This window comes from Microcaecilia unicolor, chromosome 4 (assembly GCF_901765095.1).
Source record: "Microcaecilia unicolor chromosome 4, aMicUni1.1, whole genome shotgun sequence".
Classification (NCBI taxonomy): domain Eukaryota; kingdom Metazoa; phylum Chordata; class Amphibia; order Gymnophiona; family Siphonopidae; genus Microcaecilia; species Microcaecilia unicolor.
In genome coordinates this window covers 169,993,813-170,020,756 of record NC_044034.1, presented here as the reverse complement: position 1 = coordinate 170,020,756, position 26,944 = coordinate 169,993,813, and the positions used below count along the sequence as shown (strand labels likewise).

The 26,944-nt window shown below is 49.3% G+C and overlaps 1 protein-coding gene across 1 annotated transcript in view; it reads left to right on the top strand.

The window, feature by feature from the left end:
- The window catches only part of FNBP4 (formin binding protein 4), a 146,411-nt gene that overhangs the window by 65,475 nt on the left and 53,992 nt on the right, over positions 1-26,944 (top strand). The window contains 2 exon segments of the mRNA XM_030200946.1: positions 24,700-24,835; positions 26,511-26,828. Of these exon segments, the coding sequence (XP_030056806.1) occupies positions 24,700-24,835; positions 26,511-26,828 (454 nt within the window).

Here is a 26,944-nt window from a genome sequence, read left to right as displayed (position 1 = left end):
CAGCATCCACTGTCAAAGCGGTTTCTTAAAGGAGTCCTGCACCTGTACCTCCCGCTTCGTCCACCAGCTAGGTGAACTAGGTGAACAGACTCTTAAAGTTCTGTTTTCTAGTAGCCATAACTTTTTCTATAAAGTTTTCCTCTTCAAGCAGTGTTTCCCAGTAGCCATTGCAGCAAGTAGATCTATGTGTGGAATACTTCTACGGTTGGTAACTTCTTTTCGGTCTGCTGTAGTTTAAAGTTTTCACCTTTCCCAATCGGTTTTTTCTTATTGGTTTTGTCCTTCTAGCCAGTAGGCGTAAAAGTTTTTCATTGTTTCTAACCCGCTATATCGCGAAGGATCAAGGAAATGAGAATGTCTATTTCTCTTCTCGCTGAGAGGGCAGTTCCACAGCGTATTACAACATATTCCACAACTTCAGAAGCGGGCTCTATTCTTACTATGGCGATTTTTGGTGCTCTCGGTGCACATTGGTAAGTTGGCAACTTAGTCCTAGTTTCATTTTATTTTGCTCATTGGGACACACTACATGTTAGTTGTCGCCAGGTGGCCTATGCAGCATGAACATTTCTCTGCAGTTTTCATAAGGTCCCTCCCTTCAGATTACTGCTTTGGTACTTCCCATCAGTCCAATCCTGGTCCGGTCCGGAGGGACGCTAAGGAAGGAGAAATTAGATCTTACCTGCTAATTTGCTTTCCTTTAGTCCCTCCGGACCGGACCAGGCCCCTCCCATGTTCTCTCTACTCTTTAGCTTCTTTTATTAAGTAGGAAGTGTATTCAGTAGGAAGTGTATTCATTCCTTTACGATTCGTGGAACAATACTATATATATACAGAACTTTACGTGGTCTATACCACTTCTCTGGTGGTTGCTGGTGAGCTCAATTGCTGGAATCTATCTATAAAACCTTAAATACGCCATACCACTTCTCTGGTGAGAGTTGTGGCTGAGCTCAGTTGCTGGAATATCTATAAAACCTTAAATATGATTTACCACTTTTCTGGTGAGAGTTGCTGGTAAGCTCAGTTGATGGAATATCTATAAAACCTTAAATATGATTTACCACTTTTCTGGTGAGAGTTGCTGGTAAGCTCAGTTGATGGAATATATATAAAATCTTAAGTGGGCCATACCACTTCTCTGGTGAGAGTTGCTGGTGAGCTATAAGACAAGTGAGCCATACCACTTCTCTGGTGAGAGTTGCGGGTGAGCTATATTATATGTGAGCCATACCACTTCTCTGGGGAGAGTTGCTGGTGAGCTATATTACATGTGAGCCATATCGCTTCTCTGGTGAGAGTTGCTGGTGAGCTATATTACATGTGAGCCATATCGCTTCTCTGGTGAGAGTTGCTGGTGAGCTATAGTACAAGTGAGCCATACCACTTCTCTAGTGAGAGTTGCTGGTGAGCTGTAATACATATCGGGCCATACCACTTCTCTGGTGAGAGTTGCTGGTGAGCTCTGATACTTGGCATTGCCGAGTGCTTTGTGGCTGCTAGGATTCCATACGGCACAGAAGGTCTTTCTTTCTTTCCTGCTTTGTTATTCAAATACTGAGGCTAAGGTCACATGGCCAGGGCTCCTATTGGCTCTCTAGAGGCAGAGTTTTTTCTCAGTCTCCACCTGCTGGTAGGCGAGCACAACCCATCAGTCCAATCCTGGTCCGGTCCGGAGGGACTAAAGGAAAGCAAATTAGCAGGTAAGATCTAATTTCTCCTTGCCTGTCACGCTGCACGCAGCGCTGCCATTCACACAGGCAGCTGCGCTCCCCTTTGCCGCGTCCATCCAGTCCTCTGATGCACTTCCTGTTAGGACTGGATAGACGCGGTAGGGGGGAGCGCAGCTGCCTGTGTGAATGGCAGTGCGTGCAGTGTGACAGGTGAGAAGAAGAATGCAGAGCGATGCAGCGAAGCGGAGCCTGGGGAGAAAAGGCAGCGAGGAAGAATGTGGATGGGCGGGCCTGGAGGGAAAGCGGGTGGGCCTGGGCCCATCCAGGCCCACCCGTGACTAAGCCCCTGGCACAGGGGCTGGTTGAAATTCTACCCTAGCTTTGCAACACTTGCACTCTTGATGGCCACAGCAGGCATCTAAATTACATACACGTAATCACGCTCCGCGATAAACCACCAGAGAAGGCCTCAGATTGTCTGCTCAGAGCTGCTGCCAGTTCTGCGCCACTGCCCAGAATTTTGCAGACCCCCAAATTGGGTCGGGCCTCCACAGAAGACCAAATAGGATATATGCTGGTGTGGTCCACTTAGAACACCAAATTTTGTAAATCCACCGCGGCTAGAATGTCCAAATCTTGTATTTCTTAGTCTCCACAGTCACCATGCTGACCTCCCGATCATCTGGACTCCACCGAGCTCAAAAAGGCTTGCACTTTCTCTACTGTGGTATAGATCTTCGTGTCCGCCTGATAGGTTACTCTTAGTTTAGCCGGGTATTGTAAGGCAAATCGAATTTTAATGGCAAAGAGTCTTAGGCAAGAATTTCCTCCTCTGCATCGCCACTATGGCTGAATAGTCCTGGAAGCACAAAATTTTTTTATTTTCATAGCGCAGCTCCTGGTCTCTTCTCAAGGCCTGCAGTATAGCCTCTTTATGTGCAAAGTTTAATAAACAGCAAATCACCACTCGCGGGCGTGCGTTCTATGGGTGCTTGGGTCCCACTCGATGAGCTCTTTCCACCCGGAGAGCACCTAGGTCTGCTTCTTGCAGCCACTTTTCCAGGAACATTCGTAGTCTAATGCCCTCCAATGCCTCTGGCAACCCCACAAATCTTAGGTTGTTCCTCCATGATCTAGCGGCTTCAAACGTTGTACTCGGTGCAACCGGACCATCTCAGGTACCGATACCCACGCCTGGTGTATCCAGTGCCTTGGGCCCGACCATAACCCAGCCGCTTGCATTCTGTCTCTTCATATGAAGAAACGGACCCAAGCGTCTCGAAGCCCAACAAGAAAAGCTTTTTGGGGTTCGGTCCAGTCCTTCGTCGATATCGGTACCGAGGTTGACGGTGGCAGCATCGACATCGAGGGAAGTATCAATGTCGGGAGCAGAGGTAATGGCTGCTGAAAGTCCAATTCGCGCTGGGAGCAGTGAGGCATCGAGTGGGTCTCCACCTGCCTCAAGACCTCCTTTTATGCAGGCCCCCCGGGACTGACCTTTGTCAGACCCATCCCTGAGGAGGCGTGAGGATTCCACATCGTCCTCATCGGTACCAAGGAGTCTCGATGATGGGCGTCGAGCGAAGGCGAAGAAGCACCGTCATCGTTCTCATTCGACACTGTGCTGGGAGCTCCAGGGCATCGAGGGATTCGGCACCCGAGAAGTGTCGGCGCCGAGAGGATCACTCCCCCTCTATTCAGGAGGTGCCAGTGCGTCGGTTTTCTGGCAGCCCGGTACCTACTTCCAAGCCCTGATAGATTCTGCTACCGGCTCCTTTACCGACCCCACAGCCTTGTCTCAACGAGCGCATCAGGTCCCTGCTTCCAGAGCTTCTGAAAGGATTGCTGCACCAGTCTGCTTCGGTGCCGGGAGTGCTGGTGCCTTCCATACCGTCTGCTGCAGAGGCATCTGGCCCTTCGCCTGTGGTGAGGTCCCCAACCTCGGTGCCGCCTGTGGCATTGGTGTCTGCAGCCACCCAGGTCAACTCCCCTTCAATGTCGGTGGAGGAAGCTTCACCGGAGTCCAGGCGGGTGTCGACTTCTCGGCACCGCCATCAAGGACGTTGCTTCTCGGCGTCGAGGCAGGCTCAGTTTCAGACTGCTCTGAGGGATGTGTTGTTCGATACTGAAGATGAGCGTTCATGGGAGGAAGAGGAAGATCCCAGGTACTTTTCTTCTGATGAGTCCTATGGGATTTCCTCTGATCCTTCCCCTCCACCAGAAAGGAGACTTTCTCCACTGGAAAGTCTGTCCTTTTACCTCCTTTGTCCGGGAAATGGCTGCGGTTATTCCCTTCCCTATGGAGGTTGAGGATGAGCCCAGGTCTGAGATGCTCGAGGTCCTGGATTATCCTTCTCCACCTAGAGAGGCTGCAATGGCTCCTTTGCATAATGTACTGAAGGAAGTCCTTATGTGAAACTGGTCGTTCCCTTTGTCTAATCACGTGATCCCGAAAAAAGCTGAATCCCAATATCGGATCCACAGTGAACCTGGTTTGAGGTCTCAGCTACCTCACAATTCCATGGTGGTGGACTCTGCCATCAAAAGAGCCAAGAGCACTAGAGACTATGCCTCGGCGCCCCCAGGCAAAGAATCTAGAACCTTGGACTCTTTTGGGAGGAAGACATATCAGGCGCTGTGCTCACTGCCAAGATCCAGACTTACCAGCTCTTCACGAGCATCCACTTGCAGAACTCAGTGAAGCAACTGTTCAGCTTGGTTGTTGCGCTCCCTCTGGAACGCCTTTTCGCCAGGTGTTCAGACAGCAGAAGGCGTGTCGAAAATTCCTGGCCAGGAGTACGCTCAACACTTTTTTGATGTAGCATCCAGGATCACTTCCCAAGGTATAGTGATGCTCAGACTCTCATGGCTGCGTGTGTCTGACGTGGATCATTCAGTCCAGCAGCGGATGGCGGATGTTCTTTGCCGGGGTATAACCTTTTTTGTGAGAAAATAGAGGATCTAGTTGACCAGATCAAGAAGCATAATGATGCTATGGATTCTCTCTCCCGCCGGGCGTCTTCTGCTACTACCTCCTCATCCAGGAGGTTTTTGGAGGGGAGTGCTCCCTATTCCTATGCTAGGCGTAGGTACACTCCTGCTTCTCGGCAGCCTGCCCAGGCTCAGTCCCAGCGCGCTCGTTCTCGTCAACAGCGTGCGCCTAAGACCACTGCGCTCCCCAGCAAAATCAAGGGACGTGCTTTTTACTGGCTCCAGTTCAGCATAGCCTCAGTAAACGTGTCCGTACCAGACGACTTGCTGGGGGGAGGGGGGGGGGTTAATGTTTTTTTTTTCCACATAAGTGGCCTCTTATAACCTCCGACCGGTGGGTTCTTCAAATTGTCTGGTTAGGATACACCCTCAATCTGGAATCCAGGCTTCCAAATTGCCCACCGGGAGCTCAGTCCTGCAGCTCCTAGCACAAACAGGTACTTGCAGAGGAACTCCGCCCTTCTACAGGCCCAAGTGGTTTAACCTGTTCCACCAGGGGAAGAAGGGCTGGGATTCTATTCCAGGTACTCCCTTGTGCAAAAGAAAACGGGGGTTGCGTCCCATCCTAGACCTAAGGGCCCAACAAAAGTTCAGGATGGTTTCCCTGGGCACACTTCTTCTCATGATTCAGGAAAACGATTGGCTATGCTCTCTGGACTTAAAGGATGCTTACACACACATCTTGATACTTCCAGCTCACAGGAAGTATCTTCGATTTCGGCTGGGAGCACAGCACTTTCAGTACCGTGTACTGCCTTTTGGCCTGGCGTCTGCGCCCAGAGTGTTTACAAAATGCCTAGCTGTAGTCGCAGCGTCTCTATGCAGACTAGGAATGCATGTGTTTCCTTATCTCGACGATTGGTTGGTGAAGAGCACCTCGAAGGAAGGTGCTCTGGAGTCCATTCGAATGACTATTCAGGTGCTGGAGCTACTGGGGTTCGTCATAAATTATCCCAAGTCCCATCTCACCCCAGTCCAAAAATTGGAATTCATTGGAGCTCTGCTGAACACTCAGACAGCTCAAGCTTATCTCCCCGAGGCAAGGGCAGACAACCTTCTGTCTCTGGTGTCCATGATTCGAGCATCTCAGCAGGTCACGGCTCGGCAGATTTGAGACTTCTGGGGCATATGGCCTCCACAGTTCATGTAACACCCATGGCACGTCTACATATGAGATCAGCGCAATGGACCCTAGCTTCCTAATGGTGTCAAGCTGTGGGGGATCTAGAGGATGTAATCCAACTGTCCACCGACTTTTGGAATTCTCTTCAGTGGTGGACGATTCAATCCAATTTGACTTTGGGGCGACCATTCCATGTTCCTCAGCCAGAGAAAGTGCTGACGACAGATGCATCTCTCCTGGGGTGGGGAGCTCATGTAGATGGGCTCCACACTCAGGGAGCCTGGTCCTTTCAGGAAAAAGGACTGCAGATCAATCTCCTGGAATTAAGAGTGATCTGGAACGCTCTAAAGGCTTTCAGAGATCGACTATCCAACCAAAACATTTTGATTCAGACAGACAATCAGGTTGCCATGTATTACACCAACAAGCAGGGAGGCACCGGGTCTCGCTCTCTGTGTCAGGAAGCCATCCATATGTGGTTTTGGGCACGCCGACATGGCATGTTTCTCCAAGCCACTTATCTGGCAGGCGTAAAAAAACAGTCTGGCCGACAGGTCGAGCAAGATTATGCTACCTCACGAGTGATCACTGAACATGGACGTAGTCCGCAAGATCTTCTGAGCGTGGGGCACCCCCTCGGTGGATCAATCACAACATCCCTCAGTTCTGTTCCAGGCTTCATGCCCACGACAGACTAGCGTCAGAGGCCTTTCTCCTGCATTGGGGGACAGGCCTTCTGTATGTGTATCCTCCCATACCTCTGGTGGGGAAGACTTTGCTGAAACTCAAGCAAGACTGCGGAACCATGATCCTGATTGCACCCTTCTGGCCGCGTCAGATTTGGTTCCCTCTTCTTCTGGAGTTGTCCTTCGAAGAACCGTGGCGATTGGAATGTTTTCCAATCCTCATCACCCAGAACGAGGGGTCGCTTCTACATCCCAACCTCCAGTCTCTGGCTCTCACGGCCTGGATGTTGAGAGCTTAGAATTCGCCTCCTTGGGTCTTTCGGAGGGTGTCTCCCGAGTCCTGCTTCCAGAAAAAATTCCAGAAGGAGGTGTTACTCTTTCAAATGGAGGAGGTTTGACGTCTGGTGTGACAGCAAGGCCCTTGATCCTCTTTCTTGTCCTACACAGACCCTGCTTGAATACCTTCTGCACTTGTCAGAGTCTGGTCTCAAGATCAACTCCGTAAGAGTTCACCTTAGTGCTATTAATGTTTTTTATCATCGTGTAGAGGGTAAGCCTAGCTCTGGACAGCCTTTAGTTGTTCGCTTTATACGAGGTTTACTTTTCTGAAAGCCCCCTTTCAAACCTCCACCAGTGTCATGGGATCTCAACGTCGTTCTCACTCAGCTGATGAAAGCTCCTTTTGATCCATTGAATACCTGCCATCTGAAGTACTTGACCTGGAAGGTTATTTTCTTGGTGGCTGTTACTTCAGCTCGTAGGGTCAGTGAGCTTCAGGCCTTGGTAGTACATGTACCTTATATCAAATTTCATCACAACAGAGTAGTCCTCCGCACCCACCCTAAGTTCTTGCCGTAGGTGGTGTCGGAGTTCCATCTGAACCAGTCAATTGTCTTGCCAGCATTCTTTCCCCGTCCTCATACCTGCCCTGGCGAAAGCAGTTTGCATACCTTGGACTGCAAGAGAGCATTGGCCTTTTACGTGGAGCGGACAAAGTCCTTCAGACAGTCCACCCAGTTTGTTTCTTTCGATCCCAACAGGAGGGGAGTCACCATCAGAAAACACACTATCTCAAATTGGCTAGCAGATTGCATTTCCTTCACTTTTGCCCAAGCTGGGCTGACTCTGGAGGGCCATGTCACGGCTCATAATGTTAGCCATGGCTGCGTCAGTGGCTCACTTAGCCTCCATTGAAGAGATTTGCAAGGCTGCAACGTGGTCATCAGTCCACACATTCATATCTCACTACTGCCTTCAGCAGGATACCCGACTCGACAGTTGGATTGGGCAGTCAGCAGAATCTGTTTAGGGTTGAGAATCCAACTTCACACCCCCCTTAGACCCATTTTTGTTCAGTTCCAGACTGCACTCTGTTAGTTGTTTATGGTTTCAGGTCAATCTATGTTAAGTCCTCACTGTTGCGAGGCCCAATTGACCAATGTTCATTGTTTTGAGTTAGCCTGCTTGCTAGGGATACCCCACATGTGAGAACAAGCAGCCTGCTTGTCCTCGGAGAAAGCGAAGATACCTACCTGTAGCTGGTATTCTCCAAGGACAGCAGGCTGATCTCACAAACCCGCCCACCTCCCCTTTGGAGTTGTTGTTTATTTCTTTATTTGCTTTTTGATTAAACTGAGGAGGCACGCTCGCGCGGCGGGCAGGAAATCAGTCCGCGCTGCAAGCACACCAGAAGACTCTGGCCAAACTTTGTTTATATTTTGCTTGCAAAATGCCGATTCCTGGGCCGACGCGGACGTCAACCCACATGTGAGAACAATCAGCCTGCTGTCCTCTGAGAATACCTGCTACAGGTAAGTATCTTCGCTTTCCTGTTCTTGTATTTAAACCTGGGGTGGGGCTGATGGCTGAGGTGAAGGAAACTACAGTCACAAGAACAAAGTGACATGTTCTCACTGTTGTAAAAGAGCAAGTAGAATTGATGCTGTTAGGGGGAGGGGACTCAGAAGAGCAAAGTTTGGCTCAGGGCAGCACAAACCCATAAACCTGCACTGCTTTCGAGACCTGACAGTTGGGTTGTGCACATCTACCAACAGATGGAGACAGACAGAAATCTCTAACCATCCTTGCATTCGTAGTATATAATAGGAGGTGAAGCAAGGCAAGCCAGCCAGTTATTTTTTCTGTTTCTAGTAGATGGGACGCAGCACTGGCTAGTGCAGCAGGATCTGGGCAAATATTAGGGACTTTGCACTTACTGCTTCTTCCATGATGTAGCTTCCCACTATTCCAGAACCTGTGGGATAGTTGTGTCCGTCAATCAGCAGGTAGAGATCTCGCAGGGCATTTATCTGTGGAGGACTTGTTCGTTACCTGCGCGGGGAAGGCATGGGATACTTTCTCTTGCTGTAGACCAGCCTTTGCCTTCCTTTTATTCTGGTACACGAGCTTAGGGTTCTGGTGTGTGGCAGAGCTGCTGTTTTTATCCAGGGATTTGAGACCTCTAACTCTCTCCCACATCCATCGTTGACAAGGGAGTTTCGCTTTTTGTTATGGGGCTGCTGGCCTGAACCGCCTATTCAGGGGGGTGTGCTGGTGCTGCAGCAATGGTTCCTGAAGAGGGTTTACTATCGTGTTGTCACGGATTCTTTCGGCTTCGCAGTCTTTACCTCCAGTTGTATTCTGCTGAGAGTGGGTCTGTTGGGGCCTTTCGTCTACCTACTATACCCCTGACCTCCCCCACTTGGGGGTGTTCACTGGTTCTCTCTTTTCCACAGGAGTTTAGTATCCTGTCAGGTTTGACCTCATGCTTGCATATTGTGTGTGGTTTAGTCTTTTTTTTTTTTTGTGTATGTATGGTATACAGTGCTGCGTATGCCTTGTAGCGCTATAGAAATGATCAGTAGTAGTAGTTAAAAAAAAAAAAAAAAAAAAAAAAAACCCTTGTGCTGTTTTGTTGTTTGTGTTATTTTTTTTTATATATATTTAAGATGGTGTGGCAGTGCTTTTAGGTGCACCACGGCTATTTCTTTGGGGTATTTTTTTTCGCGCTACTTCTTTGCCTTGCCTTGACAGGCATCTCTCTATGCCATGGTACTAAGGTTCCAGGTGTGGGTTTTCCTCAACAGCTTTGTTTCAAGGCTGGCATTAGCCTGTTCATGCTGGTTTTTGCACCACTTTTTCAATATTGATTCCCCTGTGTCTTAATATGTTCTACTTTTCCTGGTTAATTCTGCTAGCAGAGAGTGAGCACAGTGCTCCACAGATTTATATTCTGGACCCGCTGCAGTGGGCCTTTCATGGAGGCTTGGTTCTGCACAGCCATTTCCATAGCGTCCCACAGATCAATCTAGAGACGAGTGGGTTATATTCCCCTACCAGCAGGTGGAGATAGAACCTCAGAGGTTTATTATATGTGGACCTATGCACCCATCTTAGCCCCAGTACTCTCTCTATCTCAGCAGGTGGATGGACATATCCTGTGCAGCTCTCTGGACTGGGATTACTCCTGACCTGTTCCCATTGTTCTTTCCCTTGTGGGAGTTTGTTCGCTGAGAAGGGACGTTCTTGTTTTATCATTCAGTTGATCGTTTGGTAACCTTATTTTCGCTGGCTTCTGTTGTTCCCTGAGGAGACTGCGTTGTGACTTTTGGCGGGCTCTGGGGTGGCTTGTGCTGTGCTAGCTGCCATCTTGTGAAATAGTATTGCAAACCCTTGCATTTTTCAGTCCTGCGGTCGGTACTGGCCTACAGTTATCTGAGGTGCTGCCAGATCTTTAACGGAGGTGCTCGAGAGCAATTTTAGTATGTCTAATCTCTGGCCGGTTTCCCACGTTTCGGCCCCAGCGGGGGTTGTGAGATGCACTGTGTTTTAAACAGCTGGCCCTTATTTTCTCAGATCGCATTTGGCTATTTACTTTTTACAGATCGTGGTCCAGTGCTGGGGCTGCAAGATAATGTGTGGCAGTTGTGGTACTCGCCAATCAGGGGCTTCAAGCTGGTTGTCCTGCTGACCAGTTCAGCACTCTAGGGTGTTGCCTGTGTCATGGGGGTAATATCTTATTTTTACCTTGGCTAGTATTGCAGGAAGATGTTTTCCTTTACTTTCGTCCCTTGTTATGAGAGACATAAATGGTTTTCTCCGAGGACAAGCAGACTGCTTGTTCTCACTGATGGGTGACGTCCACGGCAGCCCCTCCAATCGGAAACTTCACTAGCAAAGGCCTTTGCTAGCTCTCGCGCGCCCATGCGCACCGCGCATGCGTGGCCGTCTTCCCGGCCGAACCGGCTCGTGTTAGTCAGTCTTCTTTTATCCGCGCTCGGGACGGTCGTGTTTTGCCGCCGTTTCGTGCCCCTCAAGTTGACCCTCGCGTGTCTTCGCGATTTTCGCTAAAAAAAAAAAAAGAGACCTTTCGGTCTTTGTCCCTTCCCGTGTGCCCAGCTTTTCCCCCAGCGTAAGTTTCCTTTCGCTTTCGGGATCGGCCTTTTTGGCCTCAGTACGGGTTTTCTCTCCCTTATTTTTGGTGCCTTTCGTCATCGCGAATTTTGATTTCGCCGGTGTGATTTTTCCGCCCATGTCATCGAAGTCTCCCAGCGGCTTCAAAAAGTGCACCCACTGCGCCCGGGTAATCTCGCTCACTGATAGGCACGCTTCGTGTCTTCAGTGTCTGGGGACTGGGCACCGCCCGCAGGCCTGCAGTCTTTGTGCTCTTTTACAAAAGAGGACTCAGGTAGCGAGATTGGCCCAGTGGAACGTGTTGTTCTCGGGCTCTTCGACGACAACAGCACAGGATGCATCGAGTGCATCGACGTCGACAGCATCGAAGTCTTCGACCTCGGCATCGACGGCTTCGACCCTCTGCATCGTCGGTACCGAGACATCGGAAGGCTGCGTCGACGTCGGTGGTACTGGGACCTCCGCTGTTGCTGATGTCATCGGACGGTGGTGCTTTGACTGGAGTGCAGGTGAGAGCTGTCTATTCCCCTGCTGGTGGCGGTGAGCCTTCGGGTGGGTCTCCTGCCCTGAGGGCTCCTGCGGTACAGCCCCCCCCCCCCCCCCCCCCGAGACCGACCTTCGGCCTCGGCCCCGAGGAAGAGACGGTTGGATTCTACGTTGTCCTCGTCGGTACCGGGAAGCTCCGGTGACATGCTTCGTTTGAAGAAATCAAAGAAGCATCGACACCGGTCTCCTTCCCGCCTCGGTACCGAGAGCTCTGGGTCGCTGAGGGAGTCGGCACCCAGTAGGCATCTGCACCGGGAGGACCGCTCACCCTCTGTTCAGGAGGTGTCGATGCGCTCCACCTTGGACAGCCCGGAACCGCCTCCACGCCCGGAACAGACTCTGACCTCGACGCCTGCATCGGCTTCCCAGTCTTTCTCCACTGCCGCTCTGCACGAGAGTCTCTGGGCCGTTCTTCCAGAGATTCTGGGAGAGCTGTTGCGCCCTTCTCCGGTACCGGGGGGTGCTTGCGCCACCGGTACCGTCGAGCGAGGCGACGGCTGGCCCTTTGCCCGGGGTGAGGTCTCCGGCATCGGCTGCGGCCGCCTCCCAGGAAGACTCCCCGACAACGTCGGTGGAGGGAGCTTCGCCGGTGCTGGCGAGGGAGTCTACCTCTCGGCGCTCCCACCGTGGCCGTATTTCCACGGAGTCGGGCACGGCTTCAGATACAGGTTCATGAACTTGTGTCTGATATCGATGGTGAGGCCTCGTGGGAGGAGGAGGAGGACATCAGATATTTCTCTGACGAGGAGTCTGATGCCTTCCTTCTGATCCCATTCCCTCCCCTGAAAGGCAGCTTTCTCCTCCCGAGAGTCTGTCTTTTGCGGCTTTTGTCCGGGAGATGTCTACGGCCATCCCCTTCCCGGTGGTCGTGGAGGATGAGCCCACGGCTGAGATGTTTGAGCTCTTGGACTATCCTTCTCCACCTAAGGAAGCGTCCACAGTACCCATGCATCATGTCCTAAAAAAGACATTGCTGGCGAACTGGACCAAGCCTCTAACTAATCCCCACATTCCCAAGAAGATCGAATCCCAGTACCGGATCCATGGGGACCCAGAGCTGATGCGCAGTCAGTTGCCTCACGACTCTGGTGTGGTAGATCTGGCCCTAAAGAAGGCTAAGAGTTCTAGGGAGCATGCTTCGGCGCTCCCGGGCAAGGACTCTAGAACCTTAGACTCCTTTGGGAGGAAGGCCTACCATTCTTCTATGCTCGTGGCCAAGATTCAGTCCTACCAGCTCTACATGAGCATCCACATGCTGAACAATGTGCGGCAGTTGGCGGGTTTGGTGGACAAGCTCCCTTCTGAGCAAGCCAAGCCGTTTCAGGAGGTGGTCAGGCAGCTGAAGGTGTGCAGAAAATTCCTGGCCAGAGGGTTATATGATACCTTTGATGTTGCGTCCAGGGCTGCTGCTCAAGGTGTGGTGATGCGCAGACTCTCATGGCTGCGTGCCTCCGACCTGGAGAATAGAATCCAGCAGCGGATTGCGGACTCCCCTTGCCAAGCGGACAACATTTTTGGAGAAAAAGTCGAACAGGTGGTAGAACAGCTCCACCAGCGGGATAACGCTTTCGACAAATTCTCCCGCCGGCAGCCTTCAGCACCTACCTCTTCAGGTAGACGTTTTTATGGGGGAAGGAGGGCTTTTACCTACTCGTCTAGTAAGCGTAGGTACAATCCTTCCTCTCGACAGCCTGCGGCCCAGGCTAAGCCCCAGCGCGCTCGCTGTCGTCAGCAGCGTGCGCCTCAGCAAGGCCCCACAGCTCCCCAGCAAAAGCAGGGGGCGAGCTTTTGACTGGCTCCAGCAGAGCATAGCTGATGTCAAAGTGTCCGTGCCGGACGATCTGCCCGTCGGAGGGAGGTTGAAAGTTTTTCACCAAAGGTGGCCTCTCATAACCTCCGACCAGTGGGTTCTCCAAATAGTCCGGCAAGGATACACCCTCAATTTGGCCGCCATGCCTCCAAATTGTCCACCTGGAGCTCAGTCCTTCAGCTTCCAATACAAGCAGGTACTTGCAGAGGAACTCTCCGCCCTTCTCAGCACCAATGCGGTCGAGCCCGTGCCACCGGGGCAAGAAGGGCTGGGATTCTATTCCAGGTACTTCCTTGTGGAAAAGAAAACAGGGGGGATGCGTCCCATCCTAGACCTAAGGGCCCTGAACAAATATCTGGTCAAGGAAAAGGTCAGGATGCTTTCCCTGGGCACCCTTCTTCCCATGATTCAGGAAAACGATTGGCTATGCTCTCTGGACTTAAAGGATGCTTATACACACATCCCGATACTGCCAGCTCACAGACAGTATCTTCGATTTCGTCTGGGATCACGTCACTTCCAGTACTGTGTGCTACCCTTTGGGCTCGCCTCTGCGCCCAGAGTGTTCACGAAGTGCCTAGCTGTGGTAGCAGCAGCGTTTCGCAGGCTCGGAGTGCACGTGTTCCCTTATCTCGACGATAGGCTGGTGAAGAACACTTCCGAGGCAGGAGCTCTACAGTCCATGCAGATGACTATTCGACTCCTGGAGCTACTAGGGTTTGTGATAAATTACCCAAAGTCCCACCTTCTCCCAGTACAGAGACTCTAATTCATAGGAGCTCTGCTGGATTCTCGGACGGCTCGTGCCTATCTCCCGGAGACAAGGGCCAACAATCTGCTGTCCCTCGTCTCCTGAGCGTCCCAGCAGTTCACAGCTCGGCAGATGTTGAGATTGCTTGGCCACATGGCCTCCACAGTCCATGTGACTCCCATTGCTCGTCTTCACATGCGATCTGCTCAATGGACCCTAGCTTCCCAGTGGTTTCAGGCTGCTGGGGATCTAGAGGACGTGATCCACCTGTCCATGAGTTTTCTCAAATCCCTTTGCTGGTGGACGATTAGGGCCAATTTGACTCTGGGACGCCCCTTCCAAATTTCTCAGCCACAAAAGGTGCTGACTACGGATGCGTCTCCTGGGGTGGGGAGCTCATGTCGATGGACTTCAAGGAAGCTGGTCCCTCCAGGAACGCGATCTGCAGATCAATCTCCTGGAGTTACGAGCGGTCTGGAACGCTCTGAATGCTTTCAGAGATCTGCTGTCCCATCAAATTATCCAAATTCAGACAGACAACCAGGTTGCCATGTATTACATCAACAAGCAGGGAGGCACCGGATCTCGCCCCCTGTGTCAGGAAGCCGTCAGCATGTGGCTCTGGGCTCGCCGTTACGGCATGTGGCTCCAAGCCACATATCTGGTAGGCGTAAACAACAGTCTGTCCGACAGGTTGAGCAGGATTATGCAATCTCACGAGTGGTCGCTCAATTCCGGAGTAGTGCGCCAGATCTTCCAAGTGTGGGGCACCCCCTTGGTAGATCTCTTCGCATCTCGAGCCAACCACAAGGTCCCTCAGTTCTGTTCCAGACTTCAGGCCCACGGTCGACTGGCATTGGATGCCTTCCTCCTGGATTGGGGGGAAGGTCTTCTGTATGCTTATCCTCCCATACCTCTGGTGGGGAAGACTTTGTTGAAACTCAAAACAAGACCGGGGCACCATGATTCTGATTGCTCCCTTTTGGCCGCGTCAGATCTGGTTCCCTCTTCTTCTGGAGTTGTCCTCCGAAGAACCGTGGAGATTGGAGTGTTTTCCGACCCTCATCACACAGGACGAAGGGGCGCTTCTGCATCCCAACCTCCAGTCTCTGGCTCTCACGGCCTGGATGTTGAGAGCGTAGACTTTGCCTCTTGGGTCTGTCAGAGGATGTCTCCCGTGTCTTTCTTGCTTCCAGAAAAGATTCCACTAAGAGGAGTTACTTCTTTTTATGGAGGAGGTTTGCCGTCTGGTGTGACAGCAAGGCCTTAGATCCTCGCTCTTGTCCTACACAGATCCTGCTTGACTACCTTCTGCACTTGTCTGAGTCTGGTCTCAAGACCAACTCTGTAAGAGTTCACCTTAGCGCAATCAGTGCATACCATTACCGTGTGGAAGGTAACCCGATCTCAGGACAGCCTTTAGTTGTTCGCTTCATGAGAGGTTTGCTTTTGTCAAAGCCTCCCGTCAAACCTCCTACAGTGTCGTGGGATCTCAGTGTCGTTCTCACCCAGCTGATGAAACCTCCTTTTGAGCCAATGAACTCCTGCCATCTGAAGTACTTGACCTGGAAGGTCATTTTCTTGGTGGCAGTTACTTCAGCTCGTAGAGTCAGTGAGCTTCAGGCCCTGGTAGCCCAGGCCCCTTATACCAGATTTCATCATAATAGAGTAGTTCTCTGCACTCACCCTAAGTTCTTGTCGGAGTTCCATCTGAACCAGTCAATTGTCTTGCCAACATTCTTTCCCCGTTCTCATTCCTGCCCTGCTGAACGTCAGCTGCACACATTGGACTGCAAAAGAGCATTGGCCTTCTATCTGTAACGGACCCAGCCCAACAGACAGTCCGCCCAATTGTTTGTTTCTTTTGATCCCAACAGGAGGGGAGTGGCTGTGGGGAAACGCACCATATCCAATTGGCTAGCAGATTGCATTTCCTTCACTTTCCCCCAGGCTGGGCTGGCTTCTTGAGGGTCATGTCACGGCTCACAATGTTAGAGCCATGGCTGCGTCAGTGGCCCACTTGAAGTCAGCCACTATTGAAGAGATCTGCAAAGCTGCGACGTGGTCATCTGTCCACACATTCACATCTCATTACTGCCTGCAGCAGGATACCCGACGCAACAGTCGGTTCAGGCAGTCAGTGCTTCAGAATCTGTTCGGGGTTTAGAATCCAACTCCACCCCCCTAGGCCCACGTTTTATTCTGTTCCAGGCTACACTCTCTGTTAGTTGGATAAGTTATTAGGTCAATCTCAGTTATATCCTCGCCGTTGCGAGGCCCAATTGACCATGTTGTTTTGAGTGAGCCTTGGGGCTAGGGATACCCCATCAGTGAGAACAAGCAGCCTGCTTGTCCTCGGAGAAAACGAATGTTACATACCTGTAGAGGGTATTCTCCGAGGACAGCAGGCTGATTGTTCTCACAAACCCGCCCGCCTCCCCTTTGGAGTTGTGTCTTCCCTTGTCTTTGTCTTGCTACTTACGGGACTGACGAACATGAGCCGGTTCGGGCGGGAAGACGGCCGCGCATGGGCGCGCGAAAGCTAGCAAAGGCCTTTGCTAGTGAAGTTTCCGATTGGAGGGGCTGCGTGGACGTCACCCATCAGTGAGAACAATCAGCCTGCTGTCTTCGGAGAATACCCTCTACAGGTATGTAGCATTCGCTTTCCTGTCTTAGGAGCAGCTGTTTTCGGCAGCTTGGAGGTTCTTTCTCTTTATAGGGGATATAAGTGATTTCAGGGGCCATTGGATCTATCCAGCCATCTTGTTTGCCAGCATGGATGCCCCCATAGTTTCTCTTCTAGCTTGCAATCCTCTGATTCTTCTTGCACTTTTGTAATTTAGAACCATTTTTCTATTTGTGTTCTCTCTTGTGGTTCAGTGCAACATGTTGATGAGACTGCTTCTCAGTTCCTATGCCTGGTCTTGTGGACATCCGTATTAGCATGAGACTTCGCTTATGCTTGATGCTATGCTTGATGCACCCTATTCTGAGTGTGGTGAGGAGCCCCTTTTCCCTTGGTTCCATTCGTTACTAGCTTTATGTGCACTTGGCTCTCTCATGATATTTCAATATTCCTCTATCGTGCAAGGTTTGTTCCAAGTGCCCGGGGAACCAGGGGCCTGTACTGGGCTGGCACTACGTTCTATGCCTAGCAGTTGCACCTTGTTCACGATTTCCACAGAGTTCACTCAGGACATCTTCTCCAGAGTGTGGTTCTTCTAGCACCTTTTTTACCCGCTCTGGGTTTTGCACTCTTGCTCTTTCTAAGGGCAGTGCTGACGGTTTCTGCTGTTTGGCTCCATGGTGCTGGAACTAATGTTACTTTTGCAGTTTTTTGCTGTAGATAGGGCTCTTTTTACAGGGTTTCTTGGCTACCATGGTAATCCTGTACTTCAGAGGCTGACAGGGTGGCATGTTCTTTATTTCTGCTAGCGGTTCTTTACATGTGTTGAGCACATGTTCCTTTGTACGGATGGTTTGGAATGGCACCTCAGGACCAAGGCCTATTCACCCGTTCTTGGAGTCGCTACGCCACCTTGCTCCATCTCTGGAGGGCTGTTACTAGGCTTAGGGCCGTTAAATCTTGCTCCATCTCTGGAGGGCTGTTACTAGGCTTAGGGCCGTTAAATCTTGCTCCATCTCTGGACATCTAGGACTGCTCCGGCTCCGCAACATCACGCTTTATTCCATCTTTGGTTGTTTCCTGGGCCCTTGCTCCGTCTCCGGGCGTTGGGTCTTGCTCCGTCTCCGGGCGTTGGGTCTTGCTCAGTCTTTGGACATTGAGCCTGGCTCAGTCTGTGTTCGTCAAACCTTGCTCAGCCTCCAGACGTCGGGCCTTGACCAGTCTCCGGGCATGTCTCCATGTCCGGACATCGGGCATTATTGCGTCTCTGATCGTCGGGCTTTCCTCTGTCTTCAGTTATCTTCTCGGGTCCTGCTCCGTCTCCGGACATCGAGCCCTTCTCCATCTCCGGTTTTCTTGGGTCCTGCTTCATCGCCAGACGTCGAGTTCTGTTCAGTCTCCGGATGTCGAGCCTTGCTCTGTCCCAGTTTTCTTTTTGGGTCCTGCTTCACCGCCGGACATTAGGCCTTGCTTCTTCTCGGAACATTGGGCCTTGCTCCCTCTCGGGGGGAGGGATTTCAGTCTAGTCCTACCGCTGGATCTCATCTTTGGATCAGTCTGTGCAGGTTGAGCCTTCTTCTGGGTATGTCATGCCTGTTCCCACTTGAGGTGGGTGTGCCCTCCTTTTTGGGAGTCGTGCATTTCCCCGTTTGAGCTGGTAGTGGCTGGATCCCTCAGGCCATCGTACTTTACCACTTTTTACTTTGGGCATTGCTCAGTTTCTAGCTGCGCAGTCGAGAGTCTGGCTGGCTGGATGGGGTTTGTTCCCAGGAATAGCGGGTTTACGCCCCGCTCCTGTAGAGCAAGTTCGCCCGTCTGTGGCCATAGGGGCTTGGCCTGGCTCCAGTGGATGGCTTACTCCACTGCCGGGCCTTGTTCTCCTCCTTTCCAAGTCGAGTCTTGCTCAGTCACCGAGGTAGGCACTTGTTCCGTCTGTGGAGTCAGGCCGTGCTTTGTATCTGGATGTGATTCAGTCTTTCTCCATTTTGGGGCTTACCCTTATGGAGTTGGCAGCCCTTCGGCAGTTGGCATTTCTCTCCTTTTCCGGCGGTCGAGCCTGGCCACTCCTCAGGGTGTGGGGTTTTCCCTGTACCTGGTGGTCATGAGAAGGGACTGAACAATGTGCATCTCTCTGTGGTTGTCCTTGCTTCCATTTTAGAGGACAGCACTTTTACTTTCTGGGGGTAGAGCCTTTCTCGGTGTTGCCTTTCTCTATTTCCTGGGGGGATCGTCATTTGCTTTCTGTCTGGCACCCCTTTTGATGGGGGTCACATCTTCTCCTGTCTCTTTCCGTCAAGCCTTCTGTTGCATTTCCCTCTCTTGAACCTGCCTTTTCTTCTGGCAGTCTCCCAAGCTCCCTTCTCCTTGTCAAGTCCAGAGCCGGGCAGTTGTGCCTGCCCCCTGCTGTAGGGCATTGTTACTCCTTTGGAGGGTGAGCTGGGCCTCGTTCCTTAAGGTTGCCTGGGCTCCGCCTCTGGTTTTTTATTTGACCTTGCTTGTTGAGGTCGGGATTTACCTCTGGAGGTTAGCCTGTGGTTGGCCGCTGTTTTTTTTTTTTTTTTCAGGGTGGCTAGTTTACAAGGCTGGTTTTGTTCTGACGGGCGAACCGGGCTTCCTTCTGGGGGTTCAGTCCTTTTCCAGTTATGGCTGGTTGGTTCTGAGACTCTAGGTACAAGGCCCAGCCTTGGAATGGACTAGCGCTGTTCTTATTTCTTTACCTATGGAGTCTGGCTCTGTATCGCTCTCTAGAGCCTTATGGAGTTCGCTTTGTCTCTTGCTAGCATAGGTTCCTCCTGGTGGACTGGTTGTCAGCCGCTGGATACCAGTCTTTCTTCGCAATTGACAGCTTCCTTTCCAGTGAGGAGTCTGTTGTCTTTCTCATGCCTATGGTTGCTGCCGCTTCTCTTAGGCTGGAAGGCAGTTCCTTATTTTGCTTTTCCATGTCAGGCTTTGGATCCAGTGTTAGCCATTGGGGCTGTTTATGCCGTCGATTTCCCTCCCTACTTGGGGACTGCTTTGTTACATCCCACTCATATCTGGATTGATCTGTGGGACACTATGGAAGGTAAAATCAGTCCTTACCTGATAATTTTCTTTCTATTAGTCCCAACAGATCAATCCAGATGCCTGCCCTTTGTTGGATTTGTAGGTTTCTTAAATGAGAATGGCAAGTATCTGGCTGTAGTTATCCACTTCGGATGTTTTCCTCCTGCAGGAGCGGTAGAGGAAGAGCCTATGTGAGCTTTATAGAGGCAGGAGTGGATTTCCATGTTGGATTTCATATTTTTTTTTTCCATCTCTTTGGTTTCGACAATACTGAGGCTAAGATGTATGCACAGGTCCACATACAGTAAACTCTGAGGTTCTCTACCTCCACTTGCTGGTAGGGGAACATCTGGATTGATGTGTTGGGACTAATGGAAAGAAAATTATCAGGTAAGAACTAATTTTACCATCCTCTTCACCATATTGAAAAGATATATTCCTCCCATCTCAGTGTAATTAAACTGTGGGATTCTTTGCCAGAGACTGTGGTTAAAGTGGGTTTTGTTAAGGGTTTGGATTTCTGCATAGCTGAAAAGTCCATGAGCCATTATTGAGATGGACTTCAGGAACATCCTCTGCTTTGTTCTAGGATAAGTAACTTAAAATGTATTCTATTTTAGGACCTTGCCAGGTGCTTGTACCCTGGTTTTGCCACTGTTGGCAAAAGCATACTGGACTAGTTGGACCTATGGTCGGTTCCATTATGGCAATGCTTATGTTCTTCCCTGCTCTCTACTCTGGTTAGCGCCTTTGTGTACCCATGTCTAGTGCGCATGTCACTTCAGCTATCTTTTGTCTCTTTAGGCAAGATGATAGCTCTGGCTCAGGCTTTGGACACCTGATGGGACTGTACGTCTCTTCAGTCAAACTACATTTTTGAGGTGTGCTCTTGTTTGAAGAACATCTAGGGAGGTTGGTTTGAATTCTACAGAACTCCATGTCTCAGAGGGACAGAGACAGGTAACATAGTAAGTGTGATGGCAGGTAAAGACCTATACGGTCCATCCAGTCTGCCCAACAAGATAAGCTCATTTTACTTGATATGCGATTCTCAGGGCACAGACCGTATAAGTCTGCCCAGCACTCTTCTTGTTCTGAAGCTAACGTCGAAGCCCCTTAAAATTCTCAGGATTCTTTTCCTTACTCTTGTCTTAACCTTTGTGAACTTTAGACCTTCCAGCCAATCTGGTTAATGGTCAGGATCTTCTCTTCAACGACATCTGGTTGCTTAGCTCTTGCTGGCCAGCATGACTCGGCTACTCCTCCAGGACCCCTCATGCCCTCACACTGTCTACTAGTGGGGGCTTGGTGCTCTCTTCTGATTTCTTTCTAGCAGTGTGTCTTCCAGGTTACCTGAGTAGTGGCCCTTCCTGTTGCAGTTCCGTGTGTCATAGTGCTGCCATCCCGAGTGACAATCTGGAGTGCTCTTATTTACATGGGGTTCAGGCTAAGGGTAATTGTGTTTTCCCCTGAGTTTTAACTTCAAAGAGTTCTCCTCATCTTTAGAGTCTCCTTGTCATGTAGACTGTGTGGATGTCTGTTATAACTGCAGCCCAGCAGGGAGAGTTCTGGCCTCCATGAATCTCGAAGAAGTGGGTTTTTCCCAGTTTTTCCTATCATGGTTTTGTTTGTGACTTCCGATAAAGGATCTGGGTGGATGAAGGGAGTCAATTTTACTCCCATATGTTAGTCACAGAAATTTGAAGGCAGAGATGTCATATGGACTATATAGTCTGTCCATCCATGCAAGTTCCTCTCTTTGTTTGAGGTCCTGTGTACTTGTCTCAAGCTTGCTTGCCCTCAGGATCTTCTTACTTGGTCTTGGGGCTGATTTGCACCTCTTTTATCTAGGGAGTCTGAAAGTTTCACCCCGAATATCTAATCTTCTTTAGTCCTTTGGATTGAGCTTCATTTTCACCACGATTTGGTTTGTTCCTCCAACTCTTGGGGTGTCTGGGGGTGCTTTTAGCTATAAGCTTAGGTGGTTCTTCTGCTTCTGCCTTTCTCCCATGTCAGGTGTTACTTTCTCGTTCATCTCCTAGACTCTGGGAGTATTTTTGGTTCAGGACCCATCGGCCTCTAGCAATTCCTTGAAAGGCCGTTGCTGTGTTTCCTTCTCGGCCATTGGGAACTATCTCTCCTGGAACTCCAAGCCGGCCTCTTCCAGTTTAGGGCTTTGCCCTTCAGTCTCACCACGGCATCAAAAATGCTTACCAAGTTTATGGTGGTGATGGTACCGGCCATCCTTCAGCGCCAAGGAATCTGAGTTCACCTGTATCTTAACTGCTCATTCATGAGTCATGTTATTTGGACAGCATAGTGGCAACAGACAGTAGTTGCCAATCTTCTGCAGTCATTGGGTTGGATGATCAATTTCAAGAAGAGCAACTCCATTGCAGACCCTGGAGTATCTCGGTGTTCTATTCAACACAGCAAGGAAGAAGATCTTTCTCATGGAACACAGGAGGTCGAAGCTGGTTCAACAGATTCGTCCTCTCAGTCATGGCAGGCCCAGGATGTGGAGTTCAGTGATGGTGGCAATGGAAGTGATGCCATGGGCAAGGGCTCGTGTGGTGCCTTTACTGGTCTCTCAGACGCTGGTCTCTGGTGTCACAGAAGTACGATCTTCATCTTTTTTGGACGCTGGTTGCCAGACAGAGTATGCAATGGTGGTTGTCGCCCACCCAGGAATTTGACCATCAGAGCTCTTTTTTGATAAAACAATGTGAGGTGGTGATAACAGATGCCAGAAGTCAGGTTGGGGGAGCTCATTACAAGTGCCATCTGACACAGGGCACGTGGATGGAACAGGAGTCTCGGCGGTCAGTAAATTGCTTGGAGCTCAGGGTAGTACAGAATCCCTTGTGCGACTTTGCTCCCTTTCTAGCGGGGGCCCCAGTCTGAGTTTACTCTGACAATGCGACAGCGGTGGCTTACATCAGAAGGCAAGGCAGAATGGGAACTATCCAGCCAGGGTTTTCAGCTGATAGTGGACTGATGGGGTTCTCCTCTTCTGGACTTGATGGTGACAAGAAGGAATGCCAAAGTGCCCAAGTTCTTCAGCTATTGGAAAGAACAGGGCTCGATAGGTATCGATGACTTAACTGCAGCCCAAGCCAGGGATGCATCTGTTTTGTTTCCCTCCTTGGCCCATGGTAAGCCGTGTGTTGAAAAGGATCGCATTTTACCAGGATTGAATAATTCTCATAGCATCATATTTGCTGTGGAGGCTGTGGTTCGTGACGGGGATCCTCTCCATCTTTTGTAGGTACACAACTACTGATGCAAGGTCTGGTGCTCATGGAGGATCTGTGCTCCTTTGGTCTTACGACTTGACCATTGAAAGGGCTCAGTTGGACAAAAGTCATTGCTACCTTGTTTTGAAATGCTCTGCATCCACAGTGTATGCAAAGATGTGATGGTCATTCGAGGGCTGGTGTTCTGAGCGCAGACGTTTCCCTTCTCTGCTCAAATCTCACACATCTTAATGTTTTTCTCCAGGCAGGCCTTCTGAAAGGTCTGGCGTTAGGTTCTTAAAGATAAGATTGCGGCTTTGGCCTGTTTCAGGGGCCAACTACAGAAGATGTCTCTTACGGCTCACCAGGATATCGTTCGATTTCTTACGGGAAGTGGGTCGCTTGCAGCATCCCTTTCGTACGCCGTGTCTAGAATGGAACCTTAATTTAGTCCTCGGGCTGTGCAGAAGCCTCCTTTTGAGCCACTCTAGCGTAAGATCTTTCAAGGATGCCTTCTAAAGAAGTGTTTTTTGTGGTGGTTGCGCTGGCACATAGGGTTTCAGAGCTTCAGGCTCTCTTGTCGGGATCCCTTTCTCTACTGTCCGGAGGTGGGGGGGGGGGGGGGGGTCTCCCTGCTCACAGTTCTTCCTTTCTTCTGAAAGTGGTATCAGCATTTCATCCCAACCAGTCTGTGGATCTTCCATCCTTTCGTTGAGAGGACAAATAAGCTCTGTATTCTTCATTAGCTATCTGGAGTCACAAATGAGTTTCGTAAATCTGACAGACTGTTGCTGCTTTTTGATAAACAGAGACTTGGCCTTGTGGCTTTCAAGCCCACAATTGCTAGATGGCTGAAGGAGACTATGGAATCAGCTTATTTGTTTGTGGGAAAGCAGGCTCCTTGGGTCTTCCTGCTCGTTCTATGAGGCATACGGCAACCTCTTGGACGGAGACTACCTTACTGTCTCTGGCGTATATTTGCAAGGTGGCAATGTGGTTGACACTGCATACCTTTTGCCAAGTACTACAGGTGGATGTTGCAGCGCGCTCGGAAGCCAGTTTTGGGGCTTGGGTCCTTAGGCGTTGGCACTAGGATCTCACCCACTCTAGAGATTGCTTTTGAATGTTCTTCAGGATCTGGAATAATGGGAAGCTATGTAATAGAAGGAGAAATTAGGTTTTACCTGATCATTTTCTTTTCATTAGTCCTTCCCACTATTCCAGAGACCCACGTGAGGTTTTTGAGATGCTTATTTGGTGGATCAAATAGCGACTTTCACCTTGCTTGGTGCTTCCTGCATATCTTTTGTTCTCTACAAGTTGTCCAGAGATGAGTTCTACACATTTTTGCTCATCTGGTTAATGTTGGCTTAACAAATTGTTTAAGGTTGTTGTTTTTGTTCTGAGTAATATTGTTACTGTTTATCTATGTAAATACCGAGGAGCTGGACAATGCCAAGAGATGTCTTGGCTCAGTTTTCTGGTTGAGGGCACAGCTATCCCACAGGCTCTAGAATAGTGGAAAGGATTAATGGAAAGAAAATGATCAGGTAAGATGTAATTTCTGATAAACTTTGTAATGAAGGTGCAGTAAGCCTAGAATCCTAGCACGTTTCAGTAAAAGTTCCTCTATGTTCAGGCCTGAGCCTTTTGTTAGGTCTATATGTGATGATTGGATCTGAACACAGGCAACAATTAAGGGGAATTTAAGAACAGTTATCTACTTAATCCATTTTACATAGTTTGCATTGGCAGTACACAGGTTTTGTTGGTGACCATATCTTGTTTGCTTTCTTTAGCTCTGTCACAGCCGGTGCTGGGGAAAGTTATATGGTGGTTACAGATTTGTATCCTCAAGAGAAAACAGAGTCTACTAGTGCTGCTAGTGTCACCACCACCAGCAGGCCTGCTCACACCAAAAAAGAGTTTAAGAAGGTTAGTGGCAGCCTTTTCTCTAGCTTATGTCTGCATATATTCAGTTGCCTTTTCTCTAGCTTATGTCTGCATATATTCAGTTGCCCTGAAGATGCGCAAGTTGTACCATATTCAATGTTTTCAAAATCATTTTATTGAATATTGATAACATTTTATTATTATTATTATACTTATGGCTACTAATCATTGTGAACCTCTGATTCATTAAGATATGCAGCATATGTATTTATGTGAAATAATTATAAGGTCTAACACAAAGTTGCATAACTCCCATCTGATTTTCAAGGTGTCCGTGTTAAAACCATATACAGCTTAGTAATACTTATTGTGATTATCCTGAAAAACTAAACCTTTGTGATTCTTAAGGACCAGAACTGTGGACACCTGCTCTCCCAAGAGATGGTATGATCTTCTTACGAGCTATATAATTGCATACTTTCTATCATATTATGCAATCATGCTGGATACTGAGGGATATTATCTTTGTGAATGTCGCAGAAGCTAGTCTGTTGGTGCCTTTCAGGCAAATGAAATGTGGTTCAGGCAGGCTTCCAAGTATGTTGATGCAAGTAGCTATAGTATAACATTTTTCTAATATGACAAATGAAGGGTTTAGCAGCAAAAGGGAAGAGGGAGATGTTGATACAGAAGGAGAGCATGTAAGAAAAGGAGGAAATTGACAGGAAAAGAAATGCCCAAATGCTCCTGGCAAGTTTCCTGTGGTTTTTTTTAAATTTTGTTTTTAGCTTCAAAAATTAAAGAAATTTGGCACTGTTCTAGGCAACTATGTGCAAATTAATACAACTGTGCTGCAGATTTTTCCACCATGCTGCTGCAGAAAACGGGGGCCTGTTATAGTAACACAGTGCATGAGTTCCATAGACACTTTGGGAGGAGGGCAAATCATCTGATGAATGTGAGCTGTGTTCTGGCTTGAGCTGTACTGTATTATTTTTGTGGTATGGAAACTGAGACGGCAATAAGAAAATGTTAAGAACTTTTTGAGGGAATTTCATGAAGAGATCAGAAAATGAGGTTGCACAGAGAAGTAAGAAAAATCAGAAAGGTTCAAAGAAATGTTATAACTGGTTATGCAATTTTCACTTTCTAATATGTAAAGTTGTTCTTGTGTTGAAGTCCTTACTACCCCACACTTTGACATAAAATTGTTCCCTGAGCAGAGAGTAAACTGATTGTTGTGTAAAGAGCTTGTGCTGCAGAGAGAAGAGAAAGTTCGTTCTTCATTTTGAAGCCACACTGATGCTTTGCAAGGAAGCACAAAAGGGTAACTAGTATAAAACCTGAAATGAAAAAGGGCAGATACAGTTTTCAGTTTTACTCCTTTCACCTAGCAGTATAGAAAGCCCAATAGAATGAATGAGAAAAAGATGAATACTTTACCTTTTTATCAGTTCTTTGCCACAGATATTCAAGGACTGAAATGTAATGTTTAGTTCATGAGTCTTAGTATACATACTTTGAAAAGAATCACAAGTTTACTGCCAAGTGGTAGCAGGACAGTGGGGGAGCTTTGCATTATACTTCAAGCAGACAAATAGCCAAAGGCTGCTGCAGAGCTTTGGGGATACAAAGATCAAGTAGAACACGCAAGCAGGTAGTAAATGTGGAGTGGCATAGCAAGTAAGCCAGTCCTCTGACATTGCTTCTCTTTCAGGAGGTGAATGAAGCTATTCAGGCGCTTTCCAACAGTGAAGAGGAAAAGAAGGGAGTAGCAGCTTCCCTCCTGGCTCCACTATTGCCCAAGGGTGTGAAAGAAGAAGAGGAACGCTGGAGAAGGAAAGTAATATGTAAAGAAGAAGTTGAAGAAACTGTACAAGAGACAGCTGAAGCTGCCACAGAGCAAGAAACGTTAGAACATGGTTTGGAGGCGCTTTCTCAGGATGATGTGTGCAGTGTGGTACAGTCAGGAGAGAGTGAGGAAGAAGAGGAGCAAGACACTCATGAACTGGAGATGGTGTTAGAGAGGAGAAAGGTAAGAGGCCTAGTGATGATCTCTGCTACTAGTATTTCTCTCCGTGTTAGTTTCACAGTCATGGGCTTTCATGTTTACACAAACACACAGGACACCTAAAATTTATCTTCATTAGA